At 51.6% G+C, this 27,730-nt stretch overlaps 1 protein-coding gene across 1 annotated transcript in view; it reads right to left on the reverse strand.

Annotated features, from left to right (window-relative positions):
• Klf13 (KLF transcription factor 13) overlaps nucleotides 1-27,100 on the reverse strand; it is a 51,247-nt gene extending 24,147 nt beyond the window's left edge. Inside the window, exon 1 of the mRNA XM_021658130.2 lies at nucleotides 26,020-27,100. Coding sequence (XP_021513805.1) covers nucleotides 26,020-26,617 — 598 coding nt within the window. The 5' untranslated portion in view covers nucleotides 26,618-27,100. The remainder of the gene's footprint in view (nucleotides 1-26,019) is intronic.
• Between the last annotated feature and the right edge of the window lie 630 nt (nucleotides 27,101-27,730).

Consider the following 27,730-nt stretch of genomic DNA (forward strand, 5'->3'; position numbering starts at 1 on the left):
GTGAGGGACCATCCTGCCTGCCTCTCCCTGCTGTCTGTAATTGCGTCACAGAGTTCTTGGCTTCAGAAACATCAGAGCAGCACAGCACTGGTAGGAGGCAAGCTGCAGCCCTCTCTTACAGCTGGTTAGAACCTGAGGCAGAGGGCCAGTACCTTCTGTGTGTAAACAAAGCACACACTCAGCCACAGGGCTGCACCCCAACTCTACAGCTTTCCAGGTGGTTCCAACTTTGAGGTAAGGGGGGGTGGGGTTAGGTTTTGGGCGTCATCAGGTTTCATACAGTGCTATCCTTCATCAATTAGACATACTGGACTTTCATGTTAATCACAAACAAACAAAACAACTAGCATTTAAATACATAGGGTAAGGAAATGAATGAGGTGTAGTCCCAGTTTTCTTTCAAAACAACTGGGAGGGAGGGATGGGGTGGTGCCTGTGGGATGCTCTTCACCATAGGAGTTTAGCAATCCTAAGCAGTAGGCCCACATACTGGCCACACTTCCTCCCTGGCTGGAAGGCCTGGCTCCGGAGCTTTGGGTTGGGTCAGTTGCTCTACTGCCTGACCTCCCCACCTCCTCGTGGATCCTGTCCTGCGGCCTGAAGCCTTAGACCATCACTGTCCCTCCACTAGCTTTCCATGGCTGGGAAGACAGTGCTGGGCAAGCTCTGAGGCTGCACTTGGCAAACACAGGACCTGCTTGCTTAGGCCCTCCAGTCTGAGGCGTCTTTTGAGCTTGGCTGTAGCCAAGTACTATATATGACCCCAGACTATAAACTGGGTGCTGTAGTCAGCAATTCTCAGGGGGTGAGGTAGGGCTGTGGGGGCTGTGTCCTTTTTCCTGGCACTAGCCTGGTTTTGATTTCAAAGGAGAGAGAAATGGAAACAGGCATCCCCTTGTGCTCAAGGCCTGGGAGCAAATTGGGGTACAGGGGCCTGGGCTTAATGCAGGGCCCAGGGCTGGTGTCTACAGACATGGCCCCTCCTCCAAGGCCAGGCAGCAGGAGCTGCCTCACACAGGCTGACAGCTCACTGTGGGAACGCTGGCCACAGCCCCTGCAGCCCCCCTTCCCAGCAGCTATTCTTGGTCTGTGTCTCCCTTTGGGGGGAGGAGAAGGGTGGAAATGATCAGAAGCTAAAGTTAGCAAACTGCAAACAATTGAGGCCAGGAATCCGAGGTCAGCTGAGGACAACAGTTTGTTCTCTGTGGCCCTGAGGTGGTTTAGCAATAAAGGGAATTGAAAATGAAAACAGATCTGGAAGCAGCCCAAGTCATGCTGGGTCTAGTCATGCTGAGGTCTGCTTCAGGTGGGCCAGGCCAGATGGTAGAGCAAAGGCCCAGTCAAAGACCCCTCCCATGGTACCCCACTTTGCAAGGAGATCCTCTGTAGCCCAGCAGACACACTCTAAGGCACCTACAATTCTGGCTACAGAGATATTGGGGCAAGTTACATTCCTAAGCTGGTTGAGACTTTTTTTTTTTTTTTCCTGGATGGCCAGTACCACAGCTATAAAGCCTACAGTAACTGTACCTTATAACCAGGCTGACAAGTCCATGTTCTGGACCTGTTGGCCATTTTCCTTTCTAACATGACCCATTGAAACTGCCTTGGTGACAGACAAAGAAACCACGCCAAAAGGGAGCCTAAGGGGTGCCAGGAGACTCACTGGCAGCAACTTTGAGCCCAGTTCCCTGGCAAGGCACTGCCTCCCTGTCACCACCCTCTGTAGCCCCTCCTCTAGCAGGCCCACCCAGTGTCTGAGCAGGCCACAGGCTGAGAGGAAGTGCCAGTGGAGCCCACAACCCAGGCCAGCTGTGTGGTGGCTGTAGACAGGCGGGAGGATAGTCTAGCCTTACCCTGGTCCCGCTGGAAAGCTTTCCTTCCCAACAGCAGCTCCTCCTAGTGAGTACCCAGGAGGACCCACTGCTCAGTGTCCTGGGTTTCTACCTGGTGATGTCCACCACTGGGGACTTAGAAATAATGTCCTCCCTGTTCCTTAGGAAATTTAGCTAGGGATACAAGAGATTGAATACAACCCTTTTATTCAGTTTCTTTCAGTCCATTTACAAATGTTGAAAAAAAAATAAAGCAGAGGGCATATCAGAGCTGTGGCCCACCCCCATGAAGATGACAAGAGGTCTCCCTTTGCTATGAAGAATGAATGTGGGTGCACCATTTTTCTGTAAACAGGTTTATTTCCATTTAAAAGATGAAACAAACTCAAGAAGGTTTTTTTGTTTTGTTTTGTTTTGTTTTTTCCCTCCAAGAAACAGGCGTGGGTGGGTGCATAATGGGTGAGAGGGTGACTCTGCCTGCAGTACCCTGGCCCAGAGTCAGACCAACACCAAGAGATACTGCAAACAGGGGTTAATCTCAGTAGGTATTAAGGCTTTTGTCTAGCCCACACTTAGGCCAGGCAGGGCTGACCCAGCCCATTCTTTATTACTATGGCTACCAAGTCAAGTGCATTTCAAACAGAAGCCAGAATGCTAACAGCCTGAAGAACACACAGGGCAGAACCCAATCCAGGGTACTTTTCCTGGAGACAGCTGAGAAGAGGGATGGAAGGTGGGAGTGTGGCCCACTGTAGGTATTCTTGTGGGTGGGCTGCCCCAAGTCAGGCCTCTGCTGGGAAACCTCTTCCTTGAACTCCAAGATGGAAAAATCCTGTCTTTCAAGGCTAGAATCATAAAGCTTTCAGGGTGGTAAGGCAGGGCCACAGGGCACATTATTTTCCTGGAAGCAGCTTCATTTCCCTTTAAAAGAAGAGAGACTACAGTTCCTGGGTGAAGGGTGAGGGGAAAGTCTAGGCCCCTCTTGTCATAAGCCTACTTAACCAGTGACTTCTGCTCGCTGGAAAACCCTCTCAACATCTAACAAAAACACACTTCCCTCTTTGCTGAGGTATGGACCACAGGGGCCCACTGGCCTTCTTAAAAGGCTACTGACCCCTGCAAGGCACATTCCTTAGTTGGCTCCTAGGAATTCACACTGGAATTACTGAGGATGGCAGTCACAAGGCTACAGCAGGAGAGCACATCAATACAGACGCCATGCTTATCTGACCAGAGGCATGTTTATCTGATCAGAGGAAGGAGGCAGAGCAAAGGGCTGACAGCTGCATAAGAGCAACCACTGAAGGCCAGGCTACGGTTATGTGATGAGTAAGAACCGGCTAAAATTCACTTAGTATACCCTGCGGACGCTACCACAATCAAACGGGGGGCAGAGCACTTGACTAGTAGGCTAAGGCTCTGGGTTCGATTCCTAGCACCATCAATGACAATAACAGCAACAGTAAGGACTGTGGGTAAGGGATTACTGCTTGGTTTCCTTCCCGTTTCTTTGACAGCTTTCTGTTTGCTAAATGATTTTAGTGAAAAATGCTCAACTTTTGACATCAGAAATATAGTGAATAGAAGACATTCAAGTCAGTGTTCAATGAGGTAACTTCTTCCAAATGACAGCAGCATACATCTTACCCTGCCTCAGAGCCCCAACAATGGGCCTCAACAGGTTTTTCAGGCTTTGATGCGCTATGGACTCTGCCGCCAGGTCCTGGGGTGATGGATTGGGATGTTCTTGAAAAGTGAGTGGTCCTGGAGACAGAAGACTTCTCCACTTAGACACCCATGGCCTACCTTCTAGCATCTTTCACTGTGGACTCACCCACACACCATGAAAACTACTGCATCCCATAAAGACCCAGGCCAGTGGTTGCCAGGCCTGGGGTTTGGCTAAACCTTGGGGACTCTCAGAGCTCAGTGGACCTGCTGACCTGAGCTGCCTGGTATCCCTTGAGGTCTCTAGGTTGGACAGAGTCAGACCCTGTGTAGGTTGTAAGCTCTACCAAGATGAAGTGTAGAAATTTGAACCCTGGACCACATCATACACTGAACAGCTTTCTCTAAACACGTGGTGAGTGGATGCTGGGTTTATGTCCTTTACCATGAACCATGGTAAAAAACCCTTATGGTGAAACATGTAACCCCTCCTAAATGTTAAGTACCTGAGGAAGATGGAACCTCAGACAAGCAACCTGGCTGAGGATCCACTCTGAGATATTTATTAACAGACATCTGTCTAGCGATAGACAGCTCTTCTCATTCTACTAGGGCACAGAATCTGGAACGTATTATTGAGGGGCATCTAGGTGCCCTGTGTCTCAAGAGGCCTGTTCTGTCACTCTCCTATTTTTTTTCCTAGCCTCAGAGGACTCACGTATCTGTCCAGGATCCCTGGGTCACAGATGTTTGATGTCTACAGAGCTTGTTCCCTTCCCAGATCACTGTGTTTATATGATTCATCGCTTAACAGCACAGGCTGTGTGTTGTGTTTCTAAGTCCTAGGATGGCTAAAGGTCAGGTCCCCTGTCCCTAGAGCTTCACAGGATGAAGAACACATCCTCCAAGAGATGGTCAGAGCTCTGCAAAAAGACTGCTCTCATGGCCCGGCAGCTTCAAGAATGCTGTGAGTACCTGCGATTCCGCCAACACAAAGCTGCCATGCACCTTTATGTACATGTCCAGGAAATATTGACCTAATGTGTATGATGCATTCCACTGGCTACCTTTATGTAGAAGTCCAGAGAATATCAAATTAATCTGATTTTTTTTTTTTTATAAACTCATACCCAAGTTCATATTGGTAGGAGAGACACTGATAATCGTAAACCCCTTCCCCCATGAACCATGTCTGTCCCGGAGAAACAGGCTTCAAGCAGCCCCAAGGACCTGGGCCACAGGTATAATGGCATAGGCCTGGCCACAACCACTTGCAGAGCTTCACAGGCCCTTCTTCCCCCAGCCATCACTCTGTTTCATCTCTAGTGCTATGGGGTCCAGAAGAGGCACACCCACACACTTAAGGAGAGATACTCTAGGACTATGAGGGATGAGGTAATAAATAAAGCAAAGGCCAGAACCTGGCAGGGGGTCAGGGTGAGCAGAGCATGACACACTCTAGTTTCCCTGTGTCCCACTGCCACCCCACAGGACACAGGCTTCCACATAGGTGAAGGTGATTGTGGGTCAATCTGGAGTTCTGGGAAAACCATCACAGCCTAGGCAGGCAATATATTACAAATCCAGTTTCAGCTTCCTCTTCTTAAATGCAACAGCATTTCCCAAGGGGTCTGGTATTTCCCAAGATGAAATAGCAGGGCTGTGGTCCTGTAGAGAGGTAGGCAGGGTGCAGGGGGAAAAAAATCCCATGAGGAGAAGCAATAGACCTACGGAAGACACAGAGAACTCTGACATGAATTAGTCTTCATGGCTGGGATAGGGACCCCAGAAAGAACAGTACATCAGGAGACCCTCAGGACACTGAATCTGAGGCTCATATGACTTGAACTTCTAGCCTCTAGAACTATGATAATTCCTTCTGTTTTCAAGACTTCTGGTCCATGGCATATCACATATCACAAATGGTATTTGCTAAAACTAACTCTAGCAACGAAGGACCTTGAAAGCAAGGCAAGGGATGGAGGACAGAGATGCAGTCTGGGCAGGTCTGAATAAGAATGGTGCCCATAGCTATATACACAGTGCTTGTATATTTGAATGCCTATTCATCAGGAGATGGCATGATTTGAAAAGGATTACGGGCTGTGAACTGTTTTGGAAAAATTAGGGGTGGGTTTTGAGGTTTCAGAAGCCATATCAGGCCCAAAGTATCACTCTGCTTATAGATCAGGATGTAGACTTAGCTACTTCTCCAGGACTATGTCCAACCGCATGCATTCATGCTCATCATTCATGACGATGATGGACTAACCTCTAAAAACGTAAGCAAGCTCCCAATTAAATGCTTCCTTTTATAAGATTTGCCGTGGTCATCATGTCTTCACAGCAATAGAGAAACAGTGAACAAGACACAGCCTGAGCCCCAGACTCCTAGAGCATGCAGCTCTCTGTGGCCAGAGCAGGCAGCTTGCACCTTTGCAGTGACTGCCAGTCATATCTTGGCTGGAATCAAAGGCCCCCTGGGTCTTCAGTGAGGACAAAGCCAAGCAGTTCTACTCTTTCCAGTGCATCTTTGGGGGTTGTTGAATTTCTTCTTTGAGCATTTCTTTACCAGCAAAATGGGCTGCAGTAATTATCACTTTCTGTAAAAACGTCTGTGTGCTCATGCATGGCCACACGTGTGCTTTGCCATGCATGTGGCTGCTCCTGTCCAAAACAGAAACTGAGCTTCCAGCACTGACTGCCCTCTGTGTTCTGCTGTTAAGTCAGTGTGCAATCCGGAGTAAGCGGGTGGTGTGACCCTGCTGCTTACATGTGCTTCTGCTGTGAACTTTTGTTTGGACTTTATCCCTTCCAGGTTATTCAGATAAGAGAGGTAAGTGTCCTCCCCAGCTCCACACTGGACTTGAAGGAAGAGGCAGGCATTCTCTTCCCTGAGTCCTCCTCCACCAGCAAGAAAGCTCTGGAATGGGTTTTGTCCCTAGCTTTCAGACACGAATATGTCCAGAGAAAACAAGAAGCAGCCTCAAGGCTGAGGGAGACCCACACAATGGGACTGAAGCCAGGCTAGAAGTATCTAGGGCATGACTAAAAAGCATACCTTCCCTGCTTGTGTTGGAGACCAGTGCCATCCTTGGGGGCTGGTAACCTGGAAAAGCATACACATTCATACTCTACTAAAACTGTATTACAACATGGAGGTGGCACCATTTTATAACACCCATGCTGCACAGGATCCCAGATGCCAGGAGGGCACACCGAGACATTGGGTCCTTCAGGATACCCTTGGGCCCAGGGATTACAACTGCCTATAGCTACTCCACTTCTTCCCGTGGCCTCCCAAGTCATGATGCCATGTGCCTGCCCCACCTCAGCTTTTCATGCTGGTGGGAGTCTGCTGCAGCTCTCTTATCTGTCAGAAGTATCACTTAACCAGGACAACACACTACTAGGGTCAAGGCAGTGTGCATGCCTGGTCTCCTGAGGATCCCTGCAGACCGACAAATGTAAGCCCTGTTCTAAATAGTTTACCACTACCTCCAGATTGTTACCCCAACTCAAAATGACAAAGCAGCTCCCCTGGCCTTGAACCCTCAGGATATCTCTGGGGACTGCACCTTGTTTCTAACTCTAGCAAGCTCTCTTTCCTCATTCCCCAGCCACACATGCTGATGACAGCACTTCCTCCCATAGTGCACTAGTCCAGTGGGTCTCACAAAAGTGGGTGGGCTTGGTATACTCTGGTCATTCCCAGGGTGCAGACAGAAGCCTTTTTCTCTCAGGGCTAGTTCTGCTGGTGGAGCTCTCTGAGGACACCTGATGATCCCTAGAGGCTATCCCACATCCCAAATGACCCTCTAATCTTCCAAGCCCCTACTACAACCTCCCACCTGCTGAGCTTGCTGTGTGCTGTCACAGGCCCAGGGGACAGGGACCAAGCTCCCACCCAGGCTTGCCTGATGGCATAGCCTATTCCTCCTGCAGCCTCCCCAATCCCTGGATCCAATTATGCCTCTTTCCTTGGGGGTTACATGGCCCTAAATGCAGCTCCCCAGACCCTTTCTGAGCAGCTGGCACACAGGGGTCGGGTGAGAGTGACTACCAGGATGCCCACTGGGATGTACTGGCCACAGCACACAGAACCCTATATATGGCCTCAGAGTACCTGGGACCCTCTATGTAGAAACTGAAAGATGTCAAGGACAGGTCGCATTCTGAGAAGGCGAACCCTTGGAAAGGAAAAATTCCAGAACTGAACTGTGGCCCTGTGCCACAGCACGCTTGCACCAAGGGTACCCTGAACCTAGTGCAGAGACCAGAATCATAGTGGACAGCAGAAGGCTTTGAAAGATATGAGTAGCAGAGATGGGGAGGAGAGAATGGTGAGCTGTGGCCTGGGGCTTCCCACAGCGCAAGAAACCAGCATCTAGATAGAGTACTGATCATTAAGGGATAGGGGGAGGAGCCAAGCTAAGGAAAAGGAGTCCAGAACTGGCAATGGTAAGGTGCACACTGTGGAGGGTAGCCTTCTGGAGACAGGACTGGACAGGAAAAAACCTGTTTATTTCAGGGTACATTTCTCAGAGCAATATGGAGATGCACCTGGTATCTACGCAGAAACACCCTAAGGTCTGGCCAGTACTGAGCACACGGACCCACAAGAGGTGCTCTGGCTGAACGCCCACTTCTCCTTTAGGACAAGGGCGGAGCATATATATCCAACCAGCAGCTGCTCACTGTACCCACGCACAGGGCATCTGGTGGTAGGCAGGAGTGCAATCGGAGTCCCCTCCTGTGAGCTACCATTTGCCTTCTGTGGATCATGGGCCAAATATGATTTCACGTGGCTGGCAGCGTATGAAGCGCTCCTGCCAAGGCCGGCACACATGAAGCAGAAGGCCACACAGCAGAGCGGCCAGCCCTATGGCTGAGTGTGCACAGCAGGCACAGCAGTCCTAGCCTACTGCCTCAAAACAGTGATGGCTCTCAGGCCCGAAGCACATGCTCACCAGATAAGGCCAACCCATTTGGGCACATCAGAACCCAATTGTAAGAAAGAGGCCCCAGAGCAGCTCATACCCTTGTTTTCTCAACCATGCCTACAACACACACTCCCTGGGGGACTTTCAGTCTCAGGATATGATCTGGTGACACACTTCCTTTGGGCCCTCCTTGCTGCTTGCCTCCAAGCACACTGCAGTCACTTGGCCTAGACCTAGACCTGCCCCGCCCCAACCCTCTAACCAAGCACCTCCTTCCAGGAGGCTGGCCAAGAGGGCTGGGGCAGGAGCACAGCTTCCCAGAAGTGCCCTCAGGCACCCCAATACCCAGAGGACAGGAGAACCAGACAAGCCAGAGCCCTCACAACACTCAGAAAACAAGGAAAAGAACCCATGTCACCTACCCAGCACCTTCCAGTCACACCCCACAAATGTACTTACACAAAGTCAGGTTTAGCACATGCCACTGGTCAGAACTGCCCCTGACCCTCCCCCCTTCTGCCCTGCACCCGTGACCCTGCCCATCACTTCTCTCCCTAAGCCCAGGGCTTCTCTCAGGCTGTAGGACAAACTCAGAAGGAACAGAAGGGGTTGGAAAGTACCTGCCTCACACTTCCACAGATCACACCCAGCCAAGCCTTGCCCAGCCCAACAATCATCTGAACTTCCCAGAAGCATCATGGGCAGCACCAAGGGATGCTGAGAGGCTCCAAGCAGAGAGCTCAGCCTCTACTTGGCGACCCAGGGCTTCTCTGGCTCCACACCACATAGCTAGCTGCCTTCCCCTACACATTAGAGACAAGGAGGACCCTGCACCAGCCTAACAATAGCATGGCTACTGAGCCACGGATGTGACTCTTCACTGTGCTCAGCTTGTGAAGAGAAGAGAACCAGGCAGGCCCAAAACAAAACAAAAAGCACACCAAAACAAACAAATAAACAAACAAAAAAACATGGACTCCATCTTGTGTTACTTGACCTCTCCTGAACAAGGGGCCTACTCTGAAGTGTGGCTGATATAACTAGTGATACTCCACTGAAAAAAACTTATAATAATGTCCTTTGTCAGCAAGTATCAATTGTAACAGGTTCTTCATTAGGGGCGGAATTTTGTATCCACTTCCTCTTCTCCATGATGGAATTTTGTGTGGTTTGAACGTGTGCAGGTCTTATGCACGCTAACAGTCTCTTGGGAGTTCATTGTTCGGATTCTTGACAGAGACAGACAGACATACACACACACATAGAGAGAGAGAGGAGAGAGGGAGAGAATATGACAGAAACACAGAGAAAGAGAACATTAACTTGTATGGGCAGAGAAGTGGAGAGGAGCTAGGAAGGGAAAAGTATTATCAAAACATATAAAATTAATTTTATATGTTTTAAATTTTTTTTAATTAATTTAAGTAAATAAATAATAAAAAGGGCCAGGCAGAGAACTTTTAAAATTAATTTTAAAAAAATTTAATTTAAGTAAATAAATAATAAAAAGAGCCAGGCAGAGAACTGAGCCTCAGCTCCTAATCAGGCTTCCTGCCTAGGCCAATAGGGCACAGGCAGGGCCACTATTTGGGAAACATAAGAACCAAGCCTCAGAGGTACCAAGTGCCCATGAGAAGCTGGAAGGTGGTGATGGGTGTATGTGTCCAGGCTGATGGAAGATCCCCAGGCCTAAGGCATCCTCGAAAGCCAGGCCTTTTGTACACAAGTACTTTATTTATAGACCAAATACCAGGCAAAGCAACATGTGGCTCACAGGCCTCTGTGGGCAATGGCAAGCCACCTCACATAGAGGAGAAAAGGGGAACCAGCCACACACAACCAACCCACAGGCTAAGAGGGCTGGACAAGACACCATTCCCATGATGGATACTGTTCAGGGGGCTTCCCTTAGCACTGCCCGAGCCTATTAAGGAGGCTGGGTTAGCTAATTCTATGTCCTGGAGCCATTCAGTCAGGCCTCTCTAGGGAGGACTTCTAGAGGCGGGAGGTGTAGGGTTGTCCTGTCATGCTATGTGGAATGATGGCAGACACTAAATCCAGCTCTTGGTTGTTGAAGTAAAAAACAAAACAAAACAAAAATGTTCCCAGGCCATTTTCTGTAGTTGTCTCCTACCAATGAAATGTAGGCTGAGATTCTACAGACCAGGGTAGCCTCACAGATACCTGGTCCTTACTGGGATACATCAGCACCAGACTCCAATGGTCCTCACAGAAGCCCCTGTTGGTCTTCGTGTCTCAACAGTCTCCTGCTTACTGAAAGGGACAAAGATGAGTGGAGGCGAGGCCTAGAACAGCACATGGCCTAGGCACACACACTTCACAGGCAGATGTAGGACGTCTCCTGGGAGATGGAGTCCATCCTGTCTATATCTGTTCTAACAGGCCCCAAGCTGTGCTTTCCTACCTACTCCATGGTCTTCAAGACATCCAAATGTGGTCAATAAACGGTCTTGCCATTGCTTCTCTCAGGATGGTGCTGAGTAGACATCTAAGCAGTAGGTCCTGTGCAGGGGACACAACAGCCCCTAAAGGGGCTCAGAGAAAGAGAGAGACAGAGAGAGAGAAAGAGAGAGACAGACAAAGACAGTTCCAGTCACAGGAATAGGACACAGGGACACATGGTGGCAGCATCCTCTGTCCAGGCAATGAAGAAAGCCAATGCCACCTCATGCCCCAGAAAGATCCCCCTTCCTCCACCCAGCAAGCAGGATCTGTACAGTGGCAGCATTCTTAAGCATCCTCTGGAGCAATCAGATACAGGGAGAAAGACAGGCCACGTTCTTATTTATAGTCATTCAACACATTCACCTCAGACCACACAGGAAGCGTTTTCATGCCAAACACACTAACGCGAAGACAGGAAAGAGGTAAGAAAGGGTGGTTCAGAGATGAGGAGCCAACCTCAAATATGCTTCCAGGCTTCCCTTTAGGAAACAATTCTTGCATTTGCAAATGCAGTTGCTGCCCCAAAAGAAAATGAAATGCGGAGGGGAGGGAGGAGGACATGGGGGGCTAAATCTGGCAAAAGCAATTACTTCCGAAAAGAAGAATGCCTCCTGAAACCAGAGCAGCCCAGGGAGGCCACAGGTACAGCAACCTGTCATCTGTGTCCTGATGGGCTCCCTTTGCAGCGCATGTCTGTGCACTGACAGTGGAGGCAAGCCTACTTGAGGATTCTACAGAAATACGTGTATGTTTCTACAAACAGGATTTCTGGGCTCTCAGACTGTGAAGGGCTCTCAGGTACAAAACCCACCCCGGCACTTGGAGTCTTCCTCAAGAATGGGCTAACACCCTTGCCCAAGACTCTGGGATGTACAGTCCAGAGCACACTTGGACTCAGGTCTGTTTCTCTCGGGGTGGAGTCACTTAGCAAGGCTGGCATTGCTGCCTACTGCTGTGAAACTGTCCAGAACTACAGACATGGAGGGGCTACTGGACCTCAGCCCACTGTGCCTTATCTTCTGATAAATCATTTCATCTGCTTCTGATAGATTAGTCCTGGGAGGTCTTGGTTACCTAGCAACAAATGAGACTCACCTGAGATGGAGCTGCCACTCCCTAGTCTGAGCACAGCTCAGCACTCAGCAACAAGGTCTCCATAGCAATAAAAAGATGATCACGGAAGCTTGCAGTTCTTCCTGCTATAGTTAGGTCCTCCAGAGAAGGCCATGAGGATCTAGGGGCAGCACCTAGTGGGTGCCCACGGGCAAAACTGCAAGGCGAAGGGCTGAAGAAATGAATGGCTCAGTGGTCTAAGACGGCTGCTCTTACAGACAACCAGGGTCAGTTCCCTATGCTCACACAGTAGCTAACAATTGTCTGTTACTCCAGTCCTAGGGGATCTAAAGCCCTCTTTTGGCCTTTGAAGGTACTGCACTCACATGGTGAACTTACAGACAAAATACTGACATTAAAACCTTCAGGGAATGAAATTCTGTTTTTTTCAGGCTCAACACACACACACACACACACACACACACACACACACAAATGGGATGGAGGTGGGGATCACCTGGGCACAAACCCTTCCTGGCTGCCTGGGTCATTTTCTCATTTGTTCTTCAGAGGTCATCATAACCAAATAGACTGTGCACGGACAGTGGAGGCAAGATCCATTTGCCCATTTGTATCGCAAGGCCAAGGCTCCTTACTAATAAGCCATATTACCTTTGTTTACACAATAAGGCATCGCCAAATAGAACCTGCTTCCCAGAGCAAAGTGGCGAAATGGGGAAGGGCACCTGTTACCAAACCTGATGACTTGAGTTTGATTTCTGGAACCCACACCGTGGAGAGAGAGAGAACTGACTCCCTCAGGCTGTCCTCTGACCTCACGTATGCTGTGGAATGTGCGTGTACACATGCGCACACAAACAAAACAAGTATATGTAAAAGCAATTTTTAAAAAATGAGACACTGAGAGGCTTTTAAAGAAGGGTGCTAAAACACACCATCCATAAAGCCAAACCTCCCACAGCAGGCCAGGCATAGGGAGACACCAATACCACTGGCCCTTATACATAACTGTTCATACTTAGGGATGCTTTAACACCCCCAATGCATTATTAACAACTCCAGTTGTCTTTCTAACGCTGTGAAGTAAATTCTAAAAAGCGAAACAACTAAAACCTGAATTCTGCAAACATCCTTGAAAAGGATTCTATGAGGAGGACCATGTCTAAGTTACACAGAAGGGGGTGGGAATGCACTCTCAGTGGAGGGGACATCAGCAGCCCTCTACCCTGGGACTGGGCCAGGCCCCTTGCTGAGGGCCAGCTGCTGCTCCCTAGTGAAAGCAGACGAGAGCTGGAATGTTTAGACTGTGGAAAGCAATACCAGCACTGACTCTGAAATCAGTACAGCCAATGTGGACATTCCTTTGGGGCTGACATTCCCTGCCACACATGGCAAATCTAACAGGCTACTTCAGAGAGTTGCTTTCCTGGAAGGTCCACACCCAGGGTTGGTCCGGAAGACAGGGATAAAGAACCCTGGGTGTGGTGGGGCACGCCTGTAATCCCAGCGTTCAGGGAGGCAGAGGCAGTCGGATCTTTGTGAGTTCGAAGCCAGTCTGTTCTACAATACAAGTCCAGGGCAGCCAAGGCCACACAGAGAAACCCTGTCTCAAAAACAAAAAAACAAAACAAAACAAAACAAAAAAACAACAAAACAACAACAACAAAAACCAAAAGACCCCATAAAACAATTCAGCCCCCTTGGCATGCATAAACCATGGGACAGGACCATGATGCCCTGCATGACCAAGCTGAGAGGAGCCTCACTGGATAAACCATTCACCAGGTGACCTAAACCACTGTTACTGGTCAGACAGAAAATGAATGAATCAGCATTCCTGCATACTCACCCAGCTCCTTGTTTGGGTAGGGGGCTCTATATAAGGTGACCGACACTTAGGCAGAGCAGAAACCCTGGCCAAAGAGGAGGCCCTGGGAACCTGCTGCTGAGTCCACTCATGGGCTGGCCATTCCCACAGGGATATTCCCATCAACAGCCAGGCATGTGGGCAGGAGAGCCTGGCCAGGTGCAGCTGGCCCAGCCTGCCAGCAAGAGCAGTTAGAGTCTAACAGCAAACATAATCCTCACTGGCATGGCTGAGGTGTAAAAGCAGTTCACACCCTAGCCTCTTCCAGGAGGACTGGCTCTGGACAGGAGGGTAGGTGGCCCCGGGGATCCTGAAGCTCCACTTATGGACATCTGAGCACTCCAGGAGAAGAGAAACAGTTCCCAAAATTTTCCATGGAACTTAATCAGCCTCTAAGCCAATAAATCCTGGTGTGGTGTTTACGTAAGCGCTCCCAGCCTCTGGCAGACAGCCAGTACTCCAAAGCCTGCGCTGTGCCAGCTGTCGGCAGTGGGGTGCCCTCTGTGCTGCCCCCCCCGCCTCACCAACCTAAGAGAAAAAGTCAATGAATCACAGAAATGTTCCTCCTATAAAAGGAATATAAATGTTTATTAAGAAATTACAGGAACCAGGTCAGGCATTTTGCAATCTTAGTCATACTAGCTAATTAAAAAAAAAAAAAAAAATCAAAATAGAAACCCATTTTAGAAACCTGAGACAATGAAAGCTTCTCTAGCCAGAAGCACTTGGAGCCCAGACTCAGCTTGGTTGTCAAGGCAACTCAGTATTTACCTTCAGTTCTACTGTGTAGGAGGACCCTGACTGGGACCAGGAACAGCCAACCAAGCCACCTCCTCCCTGACACCACACAGGATAGGTGCCAGGGTGTTCCCACAGGGTGGAAGGAGGAAGCCACAGTCTCCCCCGGGGATACACACATCTCCCCAGCAGATAGCACAAAGGAGAGGTGCCTACATTCTCCTTCCCTCAGCCCCCTGGGGGTTGGGAACCACAGAAGGCAAGTCAGAACCAGCTTGGGTCCAAAGTATAAGGAGGAAATTAAGGGTGGATGTGCCCAGACTATACTCTCTGCTGGATAAGCCCATACCCACACTAGATCCTATCCAGGAACCTACCTAGTCTGTGAGGAGGCCTGAAGGAATGGAGAACAAACTCCCTCCTGTTCAACTACAGCTTCCTCTCTACACCCTGAGGCCAGCCCTGTCTGCACAGCCAACATCAGGCCCATTACTCCCTCTGCCCTGCTCTTTCAGAGCATCAGGCTTGCTGAGGGTTCACCGTAGCACAGTAACAACATTCCTGCTACAGCGCCATAAGATGGCTACAACCTGCCAGACATCTTATGGCTGGCTTCCATCCAAGGGAGCGACTATCCTGTGTGCTTGTTGAATGGCTCACACACGTGCACATGTACACACAAAGGCACATATGTACACACATGTGTACAAATGTGTACACATCCATATATACCCACATAAACTCTTTCATCCAAGCTGAGCTCCTCTGATAACTAGACAAATGAGTTCAAAACACTGGATCATAATTCTGGCTCAAGACCTTTAATTCTAGCTCTTTGAGAGGCCGAGGCAGGAGAACCATGTTCAGGAACAGCCTAGGCAACTTAATGAGATCACTGAGGGAGGAAAATAGGTGGGTCTCAGTGGCAAAAGCACTTGCCTAGCATACACAAAACCTGGGGTTGAATCTCTAATAATAGGACACTACATTATGAGGCCATGTAGAAGACTGGGGAAAGGGAAATAAAGGCTGAAGCTTTTCAAAAGCTAGAATGTGAGCTTAGAGTGATACAATTATTCAAAGCAAAATGCCTATCACTGGGACAGGCCACATTGGAACCTAGTCTTGCAGGCCTGGGAGGTCAGAAAAACCAGCATTCTGACCGCTAATATGGCAGAACCATGCCAGCACAGGGAACACTCTGACCATTATCTTTGAGAGAACCACACCCCTCCACAAAGCCTGTCAGTCACAGCCTTGACATATGAGCATTCTGTCAAACTCAGGGCTCATGCAGAAGACTCAGCATGTATCAGGCCAAGTAGCAAACGGGGGAGCTCCGGAAATGATGATGGCTCAAGTCCCTGTGTGTCCCAGGTGCTGCCATGGGCACACTTCTGTCCCACTGCAACCCTGCTTGGACTGGGAGTCAAAAACAGCACCTCAGAGAAACCTTCCTGAGAAGGCTACCTCTATGATCTGAGGGACCTAAAGGCCATCTCCCTCTCACAGGTCACTCAGCACACCTGGTGGGAGAGGACCATGGGAGAAACATGGAGGTACCATCACCACTAAGCAAAAAAGGCTGTGAAGCAGGGTGCTGAGTGAAAGAAAAGGGATATAGGCTAGAAAAGCATGGACCAAGACAATGCAGAGCTTGCTAAGGGCTCTGAAGACTACAGCCAACTTTACATGTGATTGGCCACATGTAATTAACTCACACTCACTATCCTTGTTCAAACAACATGTCTGGGGCTTGTGGTTGGAAGAAGCCCAGGTTCAGCCCTGGTACCTACCTACCTCCATGCAGGTCGCAGGCCTGAGTGAAACAAGCGCTTTCAGTAGTTCCCCAGCCAATAGCCTGGAGAGTGGCCTAACTTTTCCCAGAACCCAAGCCAACCTTCTGAGCATACACCTCCGGGCCCCTCCAACAGCACCCAGAGTTTTGTCAATGGGCACAAGTCTTCTCCATCTCCTCTCTCCCAGTGCTTCTTTGCACAACCCTCTTTCCTATTTCCCAAGCCAAGCTCCCTTTGTTCTTTCTCTTCCTCAATCCCGTGTGTGTTTGTATGTGCATGCGCATGTATGGAGTGTAAGTGCACATACACTGGTATCTATGGAGATCCAAGGTGGACGTTGGTTGATACTTTCCAATTTCATTTTTTGGAGACAGAGTCTCTCCTTGAACCTGAGCTCACTGATTCAGCTAGGCTGGCCAGCCAATGAGCATCAGGGATCCTCCCATCTCCACTCCCACCTCCAGGCCCCTAGCCGGGAAGTGCTGGGGTTAAAGGACCATGCTGCCTTCACAGCTTTTCACACAAGTTCTGGGGATCTGAATTCAGGACCTTCTGCCTACGTGACAGGCACTTACCAAGTGAGACATTTTCCCAGTCCTACTCTTTTTTTTTTTGTTGTTGTTATGAACAAGTAGGGCTCTGAGAAGGAATTCATGGAGGAGGACTTCACAGTTGTAGGACACTCCTGCTTTCATTACAGGCCCGACACACACACTGGTATGGCTGAAAAATGACTCTTAGGTGTCCCTAAAACTACCTCCATACCTCAAGAACTTCCCAGAAGACTTGTTCCTTGCAAAGGCTGGACCCTCCCCTACCAAGGATCCTAGTGCCCATGAAGAAGGACTCATCTGTCCTTGGATCCCACATATGAAAACCCAAGGGCCCCTCAGTTCCATAAACCTGGGGGTTGCTGCTGTGTTCAAAGGTTCTTCTCACTGTAGGAAGAGAGCTAGAAGGGAGAAGGACCACATACCCACAAAGGTTAACTGCTGGCTCTCCAAAAAGCAAAAAGGCAGCCCTGTCTTGGGCTCCAACTTGGTATGTGCTAGCAACTTAGATGGGCAACCTGTGTGAAGTCTCTGGCTGCCGCCAAACTTCCTTCCATAGGAGACCAACCAGTGCCAAAACTATACCTTTAGAAGCTCCCTCAAAACAGGAGCCCAAAAAAGGCACTGAGCCATTGACTCTTTGGCCAGTGCCTTTTTTACTTGGAGATCAAATAGAGCCTCACTCAAGCCATGTTACACACTGAGCCACACCAAGCCTTCCTGAGTCCCATATCTTGCAAAGCTCTTCTATGATGCATCCTGGGTCTGGCTCCAACAAGATAAGCCTGCCCTGCCCCCTACACCCCTATGGCAGCAGTACAAGGACATTTAATCTAGGGTTTCAAGCCTCAGAGCTTTTCTGAGCAGGTCACCTTGGGACAGACTGGCCAATGGCCACGGAGTGTGGCCAAGTTCCTGGTTAGCAAGTGTTTTTGTGTGATGAAGTTCAAAAAATGAGAACAATAAACAGATGCCCAACCCCAACCCCAGGAAAAAAATTCTCTGGAAGTATGTTCTTGGTTTGGTTTGTTTAGAACAATGCTGCAAAGGAGGGGCTTGTCTGGCCCATGGTACCATGCTCCAGTTCTACCAAATGAGCATGTATAACATACACACACACATACACAGAGCGCTCATAGCCAGCCCTTCATCAGGAGTGACACTGCAACGATAGAAGACACAACAGCCAGCCACTACAAGTTAGAGACAACTGGGCACAGACACCAGTACTCAGGGGGAGCTTGAGTTCAGGGCAAGCCCAGGCTAAACAGCAAGACCCCATCTCAAAAAAACAAAAACAAAAACAAATGGGGACTGACTGGGTAGATGAACACCTCTTTACCACAGTCCTACTATCTCCAAATGAGGGAACCCTGTGCATCCTCCAAGAGCAACACTCATAAAAAGCTCATCTATAGTTGAGGGCTGTGGGTGGACGCTAAAATATAACTCAGAAGTAGAAAGCAGAATGTCCATATAGCCACCATACTCCAGCTCTAAATGCCTGGCTCAGACGCTACATTTACATGTGTCTTGGGGTTTCTGTTCTAATTCAACACCACAACCAAGGCAACTTTTAGAAGAATGAGTTTATTTTGGATTGCCATTTCCAGAGGGTTAGGCTCCAAAATGGTAGATACAGAAGATAGCAGACATGGTGGCTGGAGCTGGAAGTTGAGTGCTGAGGGCTCACACCTCAAACCACAAGCAGGAAGCCAAGAAAGCAAACTCAAAATGGTGCCAGTCTTTAAACTCTCAAGGCCCACCCCCAGTGACATACTTCCTTAGCAAGGCCACACATCTGTAAAAGTAAGTCTCCCAAACTGGTATTAACTAAGGACCAGTTATTCAAATGCCAGAGAGTATGGGGGGGGGGGTCATTCATCATTCAAATTTCACAACACGTGTACATGTATGTGTGCTTACAGGTATATAGACAAACACTCAAGGAATAAAGGCAGAGCTTTCGCTTCAGTCATCATCACTCCAGCTTCCAACAAGTACCTTATATCCAATCCATTCCTGCCAAGGAGAATCAAAAGGTGAGGTTCAAGTCCCCATTACACTGGCCTAAAACAATGGCTGCAGCCTTCTACACTCTGTGCCTAGAGACTGGGTGGCAGCTGCGCTATTGCCCCAATCTTGCTCACAGAGCACAGCCAACTCCTAAACTTCCAAGGCAGAGGGATGCTTATTTCTACTTTAAATGGAAGCTGACTTCTTGAGAAAAATACCATTTAAGGCTGAAAAACAAATACAAGCAAAAGAAAGCCCAGACTCAGTGGGCACATGGGGGGCTCTTATCTGAAAGCAGGTAAGAGTCTCACCAGGACCTTATAGGTGCTGGTGACAGCAACCACCCAGACTCAAGAGCAAGACAGGTGAGGGTACAGGAGGCCTGGCCAAGAATGACCATGAATGCACCTAGCAGCACTTTCATTGTGAGCAACGCTCTGGTGCATTTGCTTGGGGAGGGGTGGTGTCTAAAGTTCCCTCAGGATACTCTGACTTTAAAAGGCATCAAAAACAGAGACTCCAAACATCAGACACTTGCTCCGTCAAGGACGTTACAAGATGATAAGCCAAGCAGGGTATGCAAGGGCATGAGCACAAGGCATGTGGCCAGGCTCTGAGCACCAGCCCATGGGGCTGTTATTATTTAGAAAAATATGTCCCTGTATAGTGGGGACCCAACAAGCGCCATCTTACCCATGTGATCTAGCTAGCTGACATTTTCTCCCTGACAGAGATGCCCAACATTACCAGGGACATGTTGGTCAACCTTTTTTGTTTTGTTTTTTGAGACAGGGTTTCTCTGTGTAGCCCTGGCTGTCTTGGAACTCTCATTTGTAGACCATGCTGACCTTGAACTCAGAGACCCACCTGCCTCTGCCTCCTAAATGCTAGGATTAAAGGCATGTGACGCCACTGCCCTGCTGGTCAAATTTCTTAAAGCTCTATATGTGAAGAATAAAATCAGTCAGTGGGATCTTCTCAAGACAAGTAGGCTCCCTTAACTGGGCTCCCTCTCCTCTCTCCTTCCTCCACTCCCCCGCCCCTTCTCTTTTGGTTTTCTGAGACAAGTTTTCGTTGTGTAGTCTTAGCTGTCCTGGACTAGACAGGCTAGACCAGGCTAGCCTCAAACTCACAAAGGCCTCCACCTCCTCTGCTGGGATTAAAGGTGTGTACCCGACTGAGCACCACGTCTAAAATGTCAAGTGTCTCAAGTTGAAGAGATGACTCGTTGTTAAGAGCATTTGTTCCTCTTACAGAAGACCTGGGTTCAGTCCCCTGAACATACATGATGCCTCACAGTCAGTAGCTCCAGTTCCAGAGGATCTGATGCCCTCTTCTGACTTCCTTGGGCACCAGGGACGCACATGGTACACAACATACATGCAAGCAAAACACTCATACACTCAGAAAAATCTAAAAAAACAAAACAAAACAAACAAACAAACAAACCTTATCTTAAATATCAATTTCTCAAATGGCCAGAAGATACACTGTTCTAGATTTGAGGCAGCCAAGGACAAAGCGTGTTGCCTAGATAGATCCTGTGTGGAAACTTTGGGACTCTTTAGAGAAACTAAATACAGACAGCACTGATAATGTTTAAAAAGAGCCTTGGGAAGATAGATTAAGAGAGCAGAGTATGGCACAGTATCAACTGCGTAGTCTGTGGAGACCACTCGAAGCTTGCTGCCCTACCCCTAAGCACTGGGAGCAGCCATTCAAACGCGGGGGAGGGCATGAGTGCCTTGCTTAGCTGTGTCACACAGAATGCTGGTCCAAAAAGAGGGGCAAAGGAGCACATGGTGGGTAGGTATGCCCAAACTCAGAAGCATGTAGCCCAGCGCAAACCCTAGATGCGCCCTCGCCTGTGGTGTGGGCATTTGTTAACACAAGAACCTCGTTTCTTTTATTTCATTTCATTGGAGTTGTGCACTCCTGAAATGAGGTTGACCAAAAGGTACTGCCACCCTTGGCTACTTGGGAAGATCTTGCCTTGGCAAAAGGTAAAAAGTCCTGGGATGCAGCTCAGTGACAGAATGCTTGCCTAGCATGCCTACCCAGCTTTGATCCCCAGTACCACAAACACAAACAAACCCTACACCCTAGGGTCCTTCTGAAGAAGTACAAAGATGCCTACCATCCAGAATGTAGCATGGGAGTGTCGGACATGTGGCTGAGAACTGACCCTATTGTGCTAGATCAATGAATGGTTCTCAATCTGAGGGGTCGTGACCCCTACAGGTCACATATCAGATATTTTGCATAACAGATATTTACACTGCTATTCCTAACAGTCACAAAAATGCAGTTATCAACTAACAATGAAGTAATTTTTACGGTTGGGGGTCACCACAACATGAGGAACTGTCGAAATTAAAGGGTTGTAGCATTACGAAGGTTGAAAAGCACTACTCTGGAAGTTTTCAAGAACCATTTCAACTGCCTTCTTAAAGTACAAACTGCATACACTTGAGTGCACTGGTATCTGAGGATCTCTGTGAGAAATGGTGGTTTGCAGAGTCTCTAATGCAGCCTCCAGGACAGAGATGACCTGCCCCTCCACACACATCCAAGCACTTGCTCCTTGCTTTCTTGGGGTATGTATTTAAATGTACACACATACACAAGTGTGTTTGTAAGTGACTTACTGCCTATTTCCTCCCTCGCCTCTAACAGCTCTGGGAAATAATTTACCTCGTTCCCTTCCCTTCGCTTCATCTAAGAAGCAAATAACGACAGGATAAAGGTTATGTCAGGATAAAGGTTATGTAGCAGCAGGAGCGATCGGGAGGAACCTGGGGGTAGAAAGGCTGTCACCAGTTCATTCTGATGCCTGCACAGCAAGGTCCGTTTCTGGAGGACTCCCCAGCAGTGTGCACCCCAGGTCCAAGGACTCTTCTGAAGTGAGCCCTAGCCTGTGACTTACTCTTGCCTGTCAGCACACCCCAGGCCCCAGTCAGGCAAGTGGCCTCTGTGCAGAGAGGCACAGCTAACTGACACAGAGACTGAACACTGAGTGAGTACTTCCAAGGGCCTGAAAAAGCCAGAGCTAAGGAAGCCAGGAGAGCAGGCATGGAGCACGTGGGAATGAGCCTGACTGGAACAGTCCAACGTGGTTCTGGATTCTAAAACTCTCTTCTACACAAGCAAAAGAAGAACTAAAAACTCTTGGGAGACAGTGGTGACCCAGCAGGTCTCCCCCCCCACACCCAGGGGAGAAAAGAAGCGCAGCTGGTTCAAGCCAACAGGCCCCACATGCTCTATAATCAGTTTGTAGACCATTTGAGTTCGGTCACCACCAGGTCTCTACAGAATCACCAGCTCCTCTGCATCAAAACAGTCACCTACCAGCTAGAGACCTCAGAACCTGCTGCCCAGCTGTGCTTTCAGTGGATGACAGGAGGTCACAAAAGTCATGGCCTGGGCATATAACTGACCATACCACAGAACACTCACACCACAAAATATAGTACAGTCTCTTTTAAGTAAACGCATGGAACAAGCCCCGCAGAGGATCCTACTCGTGCACTTCTTAAATGCCAGTGTGGCCGCACAGGTAAGCACACGTGCCAACCCAGAGGAGGCTGGGAGAGAGGGGCACGGTGCAGGGAGCAATGGGTAGCTGCGAGACAGCTCTCTGTGCTACTTGTAAAGGTTCAAAAGAGACCACTCACGCCGTGGGGACTGAGACAGAGCTGGGAGCCATTGGTGTAGGCGTGTTTCTGGACAAAAGGCTGCCAGTCAAGGAGCTTGCCTCTGCCCTGGGTGGAAGAAGTCCTGCTCAAGCCAACAGGCTGCCCTCCTGGCAACTGTGTCAGAGAGTACCTACCTACTAGTGAGAAGAGGGGCCAGCAGCATCTTGGGTCTGAGTTCGGCGTGCACATTGGGGAGAGGAGACCGAAACACATTGTCTAAGAGTCTCATGCAGAATCAAATCCCTGCTTAGTGGGGAAGGACATGTTTTCAGCTAACTACCCCCCACCCCCACACCCCCTTAGATGAATGCAGAGACAGCTCAGAGTGATCTATTCCACTTCCCACCCCCCATCCCAAGCAGCCACCCCCCATCCCAAGCAGGAGTGACCACAAGCCTCACTCCTGGCTGCTAGGGAAGAACTATACCCAACACTGTGTTTACCTTTCCTCAGGATGCACCCAGAGAAACCAAGCAGCCCAGCCCAGGCAGCACAAAAAGAAAAATACTGGTTCTAGATACTAGAATGATAACAGCAGAAAATCATTTTTGAAAACACCTCTTTATGGGAAAAGGAGACAGTAGGAATCTATTCAGGGCATCTGTGAGGACTGAGTGACCCACCATTCCACAGCAGGCCCACTGACCAGGCAGGGCTCTCCAGATGCAGGCCAGCCTGCAGCTCAATGGAGTAAGCTTTCTGAGAGTCATCACATTTCCACCTCGAACGCCCCAGCCTCTCAACCAACTTGCTCCACCAAAACTAAGGTTAGCAAATTCACCAAATTCGGGCTGAGAGGTCCCAATTAAATAGACAAGTGGCTTGTGCTGTGGCATTTCTTTGTTCTGTGCATTTGCTGTAACACTGACTACTGAAATATCCACAGGACTACTAGGGAGGGAAGGGTCATTACCTTGCAGCTAAGCAAGCTCTTTGCAAACAGCGGTTTAGGCAGAGAGCCTTCATACCAGAGGACCCTGGCCCTTCCCAAGGGCACTAAACATACAGCACCCCACCCCCAGCTTTTTCACTATGGTTTGGTGGCAGGTGCATAGTGAGTTGCTGGCTACCTTGTTGGCTAAAGTGGTGAAAAAATCATTCCTGCCACACAACTCTTATTCTCGAGGGAGTATTCCGGTGGAGTAGATGTGGCAAGGCCTCTCAGTCAGCCACTGTCCCGTTGTGACCCGAAACCAAACCACAACCACCCCAGAGCCTGAGCCCAAGCGGATGTCCAGAGGGGTGTAATTCACTCCCTGGAGCCACCTTGCTGGATTCGCCCAACAAATTCCGTTTCCCTTATGAATTTGAGTTATTTAAGCCCTGCAAGGTCTGGCAATGGCTTCCCAGATCAGAGGCTGAACCAGACTCCACCCAGAGGCAGGCATGAGAGATGTGCAACTCTCGTCATCAGACTCACCTGGGTACCAAATAAAACGCAGCCTAGACATCTACAGATGTCCAAACCCTGCTCCCAAGAAGGCCTGGAATCTTACAGCCGCCCCGGCGGTGCAGACTCCCTCCATCTATCACGCACGGACAGCGGCACCCGTGTCACCTACTCTTAAAACAGACCACATAGCACACTACACGGCACTCAAAAGAAGGCCAGCTCCATTCTCTTCTACCTCCTCTGAGTTTCCTGGCGCTCCGAAGAGAACGGCTCCCTTTCCACTACGGAAGATGCGGTCCCCAGCGCCCCCAAACGTTTTCTAAACGCCAACCGAGACTGAGAGGCGGAGCGAGCCAACAAGGAAAACATCTCGGTCCCAACCCGCCCACGACGTCCAACCCCTCCCCTCGGGCAAGCCCTCTGCATTTCACAAGCTCGGCTACCGGGTGTTTCAAGTGGGAAACCGCGGGGAAATATTCTGCATCAAGATTTCTCAATCCGATAGCTGCTCGCCGAACACCCCCGCCCCCACCAGGCACTCTTGGTCCATCAGGTTCTGAACCAAACTCTGCTCCTCCCCCACGGCCACACCCACCCCGGCAGCCGCTCTCCCTAGCAGAACTGGGAACCCCACCCACCTCCTAGGCTCACACACCACTAATTTTGACTCCGAACGCCTGGAGATGACCCAGCTCCGCTCACGAATCACCTGCCACGTGGTTCGAGCGGCCACGGGGAAGAGCTGGGACCCCTGGCCTCTGTGGGAAAAGTTCTCCTGAGACCCCCTGGCCTAGACGTCGGCGGAGCTCGGGCACGCCCCATTATGACTATACCAGCAGAAAGAAAGGCCTTGAGCTCTAGTCTCCGCGGCTTCAGTGTCTAGTGCTTTTTGGTGAGACACTTTTAACTGTTTTAGCAACAAAAAAAGAACAGACCTTGGTAACAAAGTAACGGAATTAAGTGTTTTTGCTGTGAACTTGCCTCAAAACTGTAAAAAGAGTTAACTGTTACAGAAGTTTCCCAGAGTCCAAAGGAAATAAAAGCTGAACGTGTGCACCCTCCTGTTAAAACCAAAAATAAAGGGGGGAGGACTTCCACACTCGAATCAACTACCAAGAGTCCGGCCAAGCGCTGCGAAGCGGTGCTCGGGAACTACAGAAGCGAGTGACCCTGAGCCACCCCGAGATTCAGGTTCCTGGTACACAGCTGCCACCTGCCCTCACCCTGCCCAGGAGTAGGTGAGAGTTGGACCAGAAGAGGCAGCGAACGAAGCACGCCTTTCTAGAGAAAGTGCCGCCCGGCAGCGCAGCCCGCTGCGGCCGGGCGCGCCCCCGCCGGCCGGATGGGCTGGGGCTCCCACAAAGAGCCGCGGGTGGGGAGCAAGGCCTGGAACCGCCCCCCGCGTCCGCCAGCGCCGCCGCTGGGTCGGGCTGCGACAAATTAAACCTTAGAGCGCTGGAAAAATTACAGGAAGAGGAGAGCGAAGAATGTGCCGAGTGGCTGTAGCGAGCCCTGTCCCCGCGTGAACTTCGCCCGCCCCGGCGGCCCCTCCCCCGCCGGAGCGCGCCCGGAGGACCGGGGAGGAGGATGGCGAGGCTCCAGCTCCGGGAGCACCTCCGCCCCAATTGGGAAGCGCCGGCCGCCCCCCAGCCACCTCCAGCGCACCTGCCCGCGCCGCCCGCAGCCCGGATGACGACATCTACCCCCGCGGCCCCGCCCCAAGAGCCGGGAGGGGGCGTGCCCGATGGGGGCGCGGTCGCCGAGAGGGCGCCGGCTCCGAGCGTCCCGGCCAGCGTCACGCGAGGCCAGAACGCCAGGGCAGGGGCGCGGCCGCGGTCGCCCTCCGCTCGCGGCTCCCCGCCCCCGGCCCCGGCCCCGGCCCCTCTCGCTCTGGGCCCGGAGCTCTGGGGGCGTGGCCGGCCCCCGAGCAGTCCCTAGTCCGCGCGTTCGCGGCGTCCGGGACGCCCCACTGACCTGTGTGAGTTCTCAGGTGCGCCTTGAGGTGCGAAGATTTCCCGTAAACTTTCTCACAGCCCGCGTAGTGGCACTTGTGCTTCCTCTGCGGGGACTCGAGGTCCGCGCGATTCCGGCCCCGCCGACCCCTTTGTCTGAGTCCGGGCTCGCCGCTCCCCGCGGGGCCCGGTTCTGGCTCCAGTACCGCCTCGGGCTCGCTCCACGCCGGGCTGGGGGGCGCGGCCGGCGCGCCTGCTTGTCCCGGGGAGGCGGGCTCCGCTGGACCGGGCGGCGGAGCAGGGGGCGCGGGCGGCAGGCGGCAGGGGGTCCTCGCCTTGCGCGCGGCAGCCCCCTCTCTGCGTTCCACGGGGGCGGGCGCCGGCGCCTGCTGGTTGAGGTCCGCTAGGATCCGCGCCACCACGAAGAGCGAGGCGCTGTCCTTGCCGTCGCGGCGCTCGTCAACGCGGGGCAGTGTGGGGGCGGCGGCGGCGGCGGCGGCGGCGGCCGCGCCCTCGGGCCGGGGCTCAGGCCCTTCCCGCGGCTCGTGCACGACCGCGCGGCTGGACATGGACACGAGGCACTCGGCGGCAAAGTGGTCCACATAGGCGGCGGCTGCCATGCTGCGGGCTCGGACGCTCGGTGCTCTCGCCGGAGTCGTCAGCGGCGCATCCGCACCCACGGCCTCGGGAGAGCGGCGGGGGGCGGGGGCGCGGCGCGCCCTCTTCTCCGGCTGGGCTGGGCTAGGCTGGGCGCGCAGCCGCTTCTGCCGTCACCCGCGCGGCTCCGCGTCCCCCTGGCCGGGCACTGAAGGGTGAGCGCATGGGGGGCTCCAACGAGGAGGGTCCGCGTGCGGCGTCAGAGCCGGCCTGTCTTAAGGATATCGAGCGGCGACGTTAGGCACGACCCCTGCTAGTGGCGGTCGCAGTTCCACCGTGCATTGTGGCAGGCGGGACAGCCTCCGTGCGCGCCGCGGCTCCGTGTGGGCGGACCGGCCCCGGGGGTGGGCGGGGCCGGGGCCACATCTGGACCCGACGTCAGCCCCCAGCCACATCCTGGCGGCGCAGGTTACAGGCGGCAGCGGCCGCAGGGAGCAGCGCGCACGAAGGGGGCGGGGAGCCTGGAGCGCGCACCGGAGGGACGGCGCGGTCGCGCGCCCACGCCTTGGGAGGGGCGTGGCCAACGGCAGGCGCGAACGCCATTGGCTCTTGAGTACTTTATCCAGCCAATCCGGGCATCTAGAGGGCCCTAGTGGCCGCGGGACCTGCGCGCGCCAATGGGCGTGCCCCTTGGCCTGCAGGAGGAGGGGCGGAAATCGGAGCCGGGCGCGGGGCACGCTGACGCATGACGTCCGAGGGTGGCGGGCCACGGTGTAGCGGCGCAGGGCTGGGGAGCGTGCCTCCCGCAGCGGGAACCCCGCTGGGCCTTTCCAAGCCAGAGCTTTTGTGCACCGGCAGCTGTGGGTTGGCGTGAGGATGGCAACGCTGGGGAGGGCACCCTGTGGTCGCTCCGCCCGCTGGGAGTGCGGGCGAGGTAGCGTATCCGTCCAGGCGGGACCTAAACGGCCGGCCTCGCCTATGGGCGGGACACTGCCGCGCCTCACCCCATCGCCGAGGAGTTCTCGGATAGCCGGGCTTGCATTGCAGTCTTCACACTGCCTCTGTTGAGCTCTGGTCCTCGGCGCAGCCCTAGCGAAAGCCAAGTCACCGTCGGTGCCGCCCCGCCCCCGCGCGGC

Source organism: Meriones unguiculatus, chromosome 14 (assembly GCF_030254825.1).
Source record: "Meriones unguiculatus strain TT.TT164.6M chromosome 14, Bangor_MerUng_6.1, whole genome shotgun sequence".
NCBI classification, from domain to species: Eukaryota; Metazoa; Chordata; class Mammalia; order Rodentia; family Muridae; genus Meriones; species Meriones unguiculatus.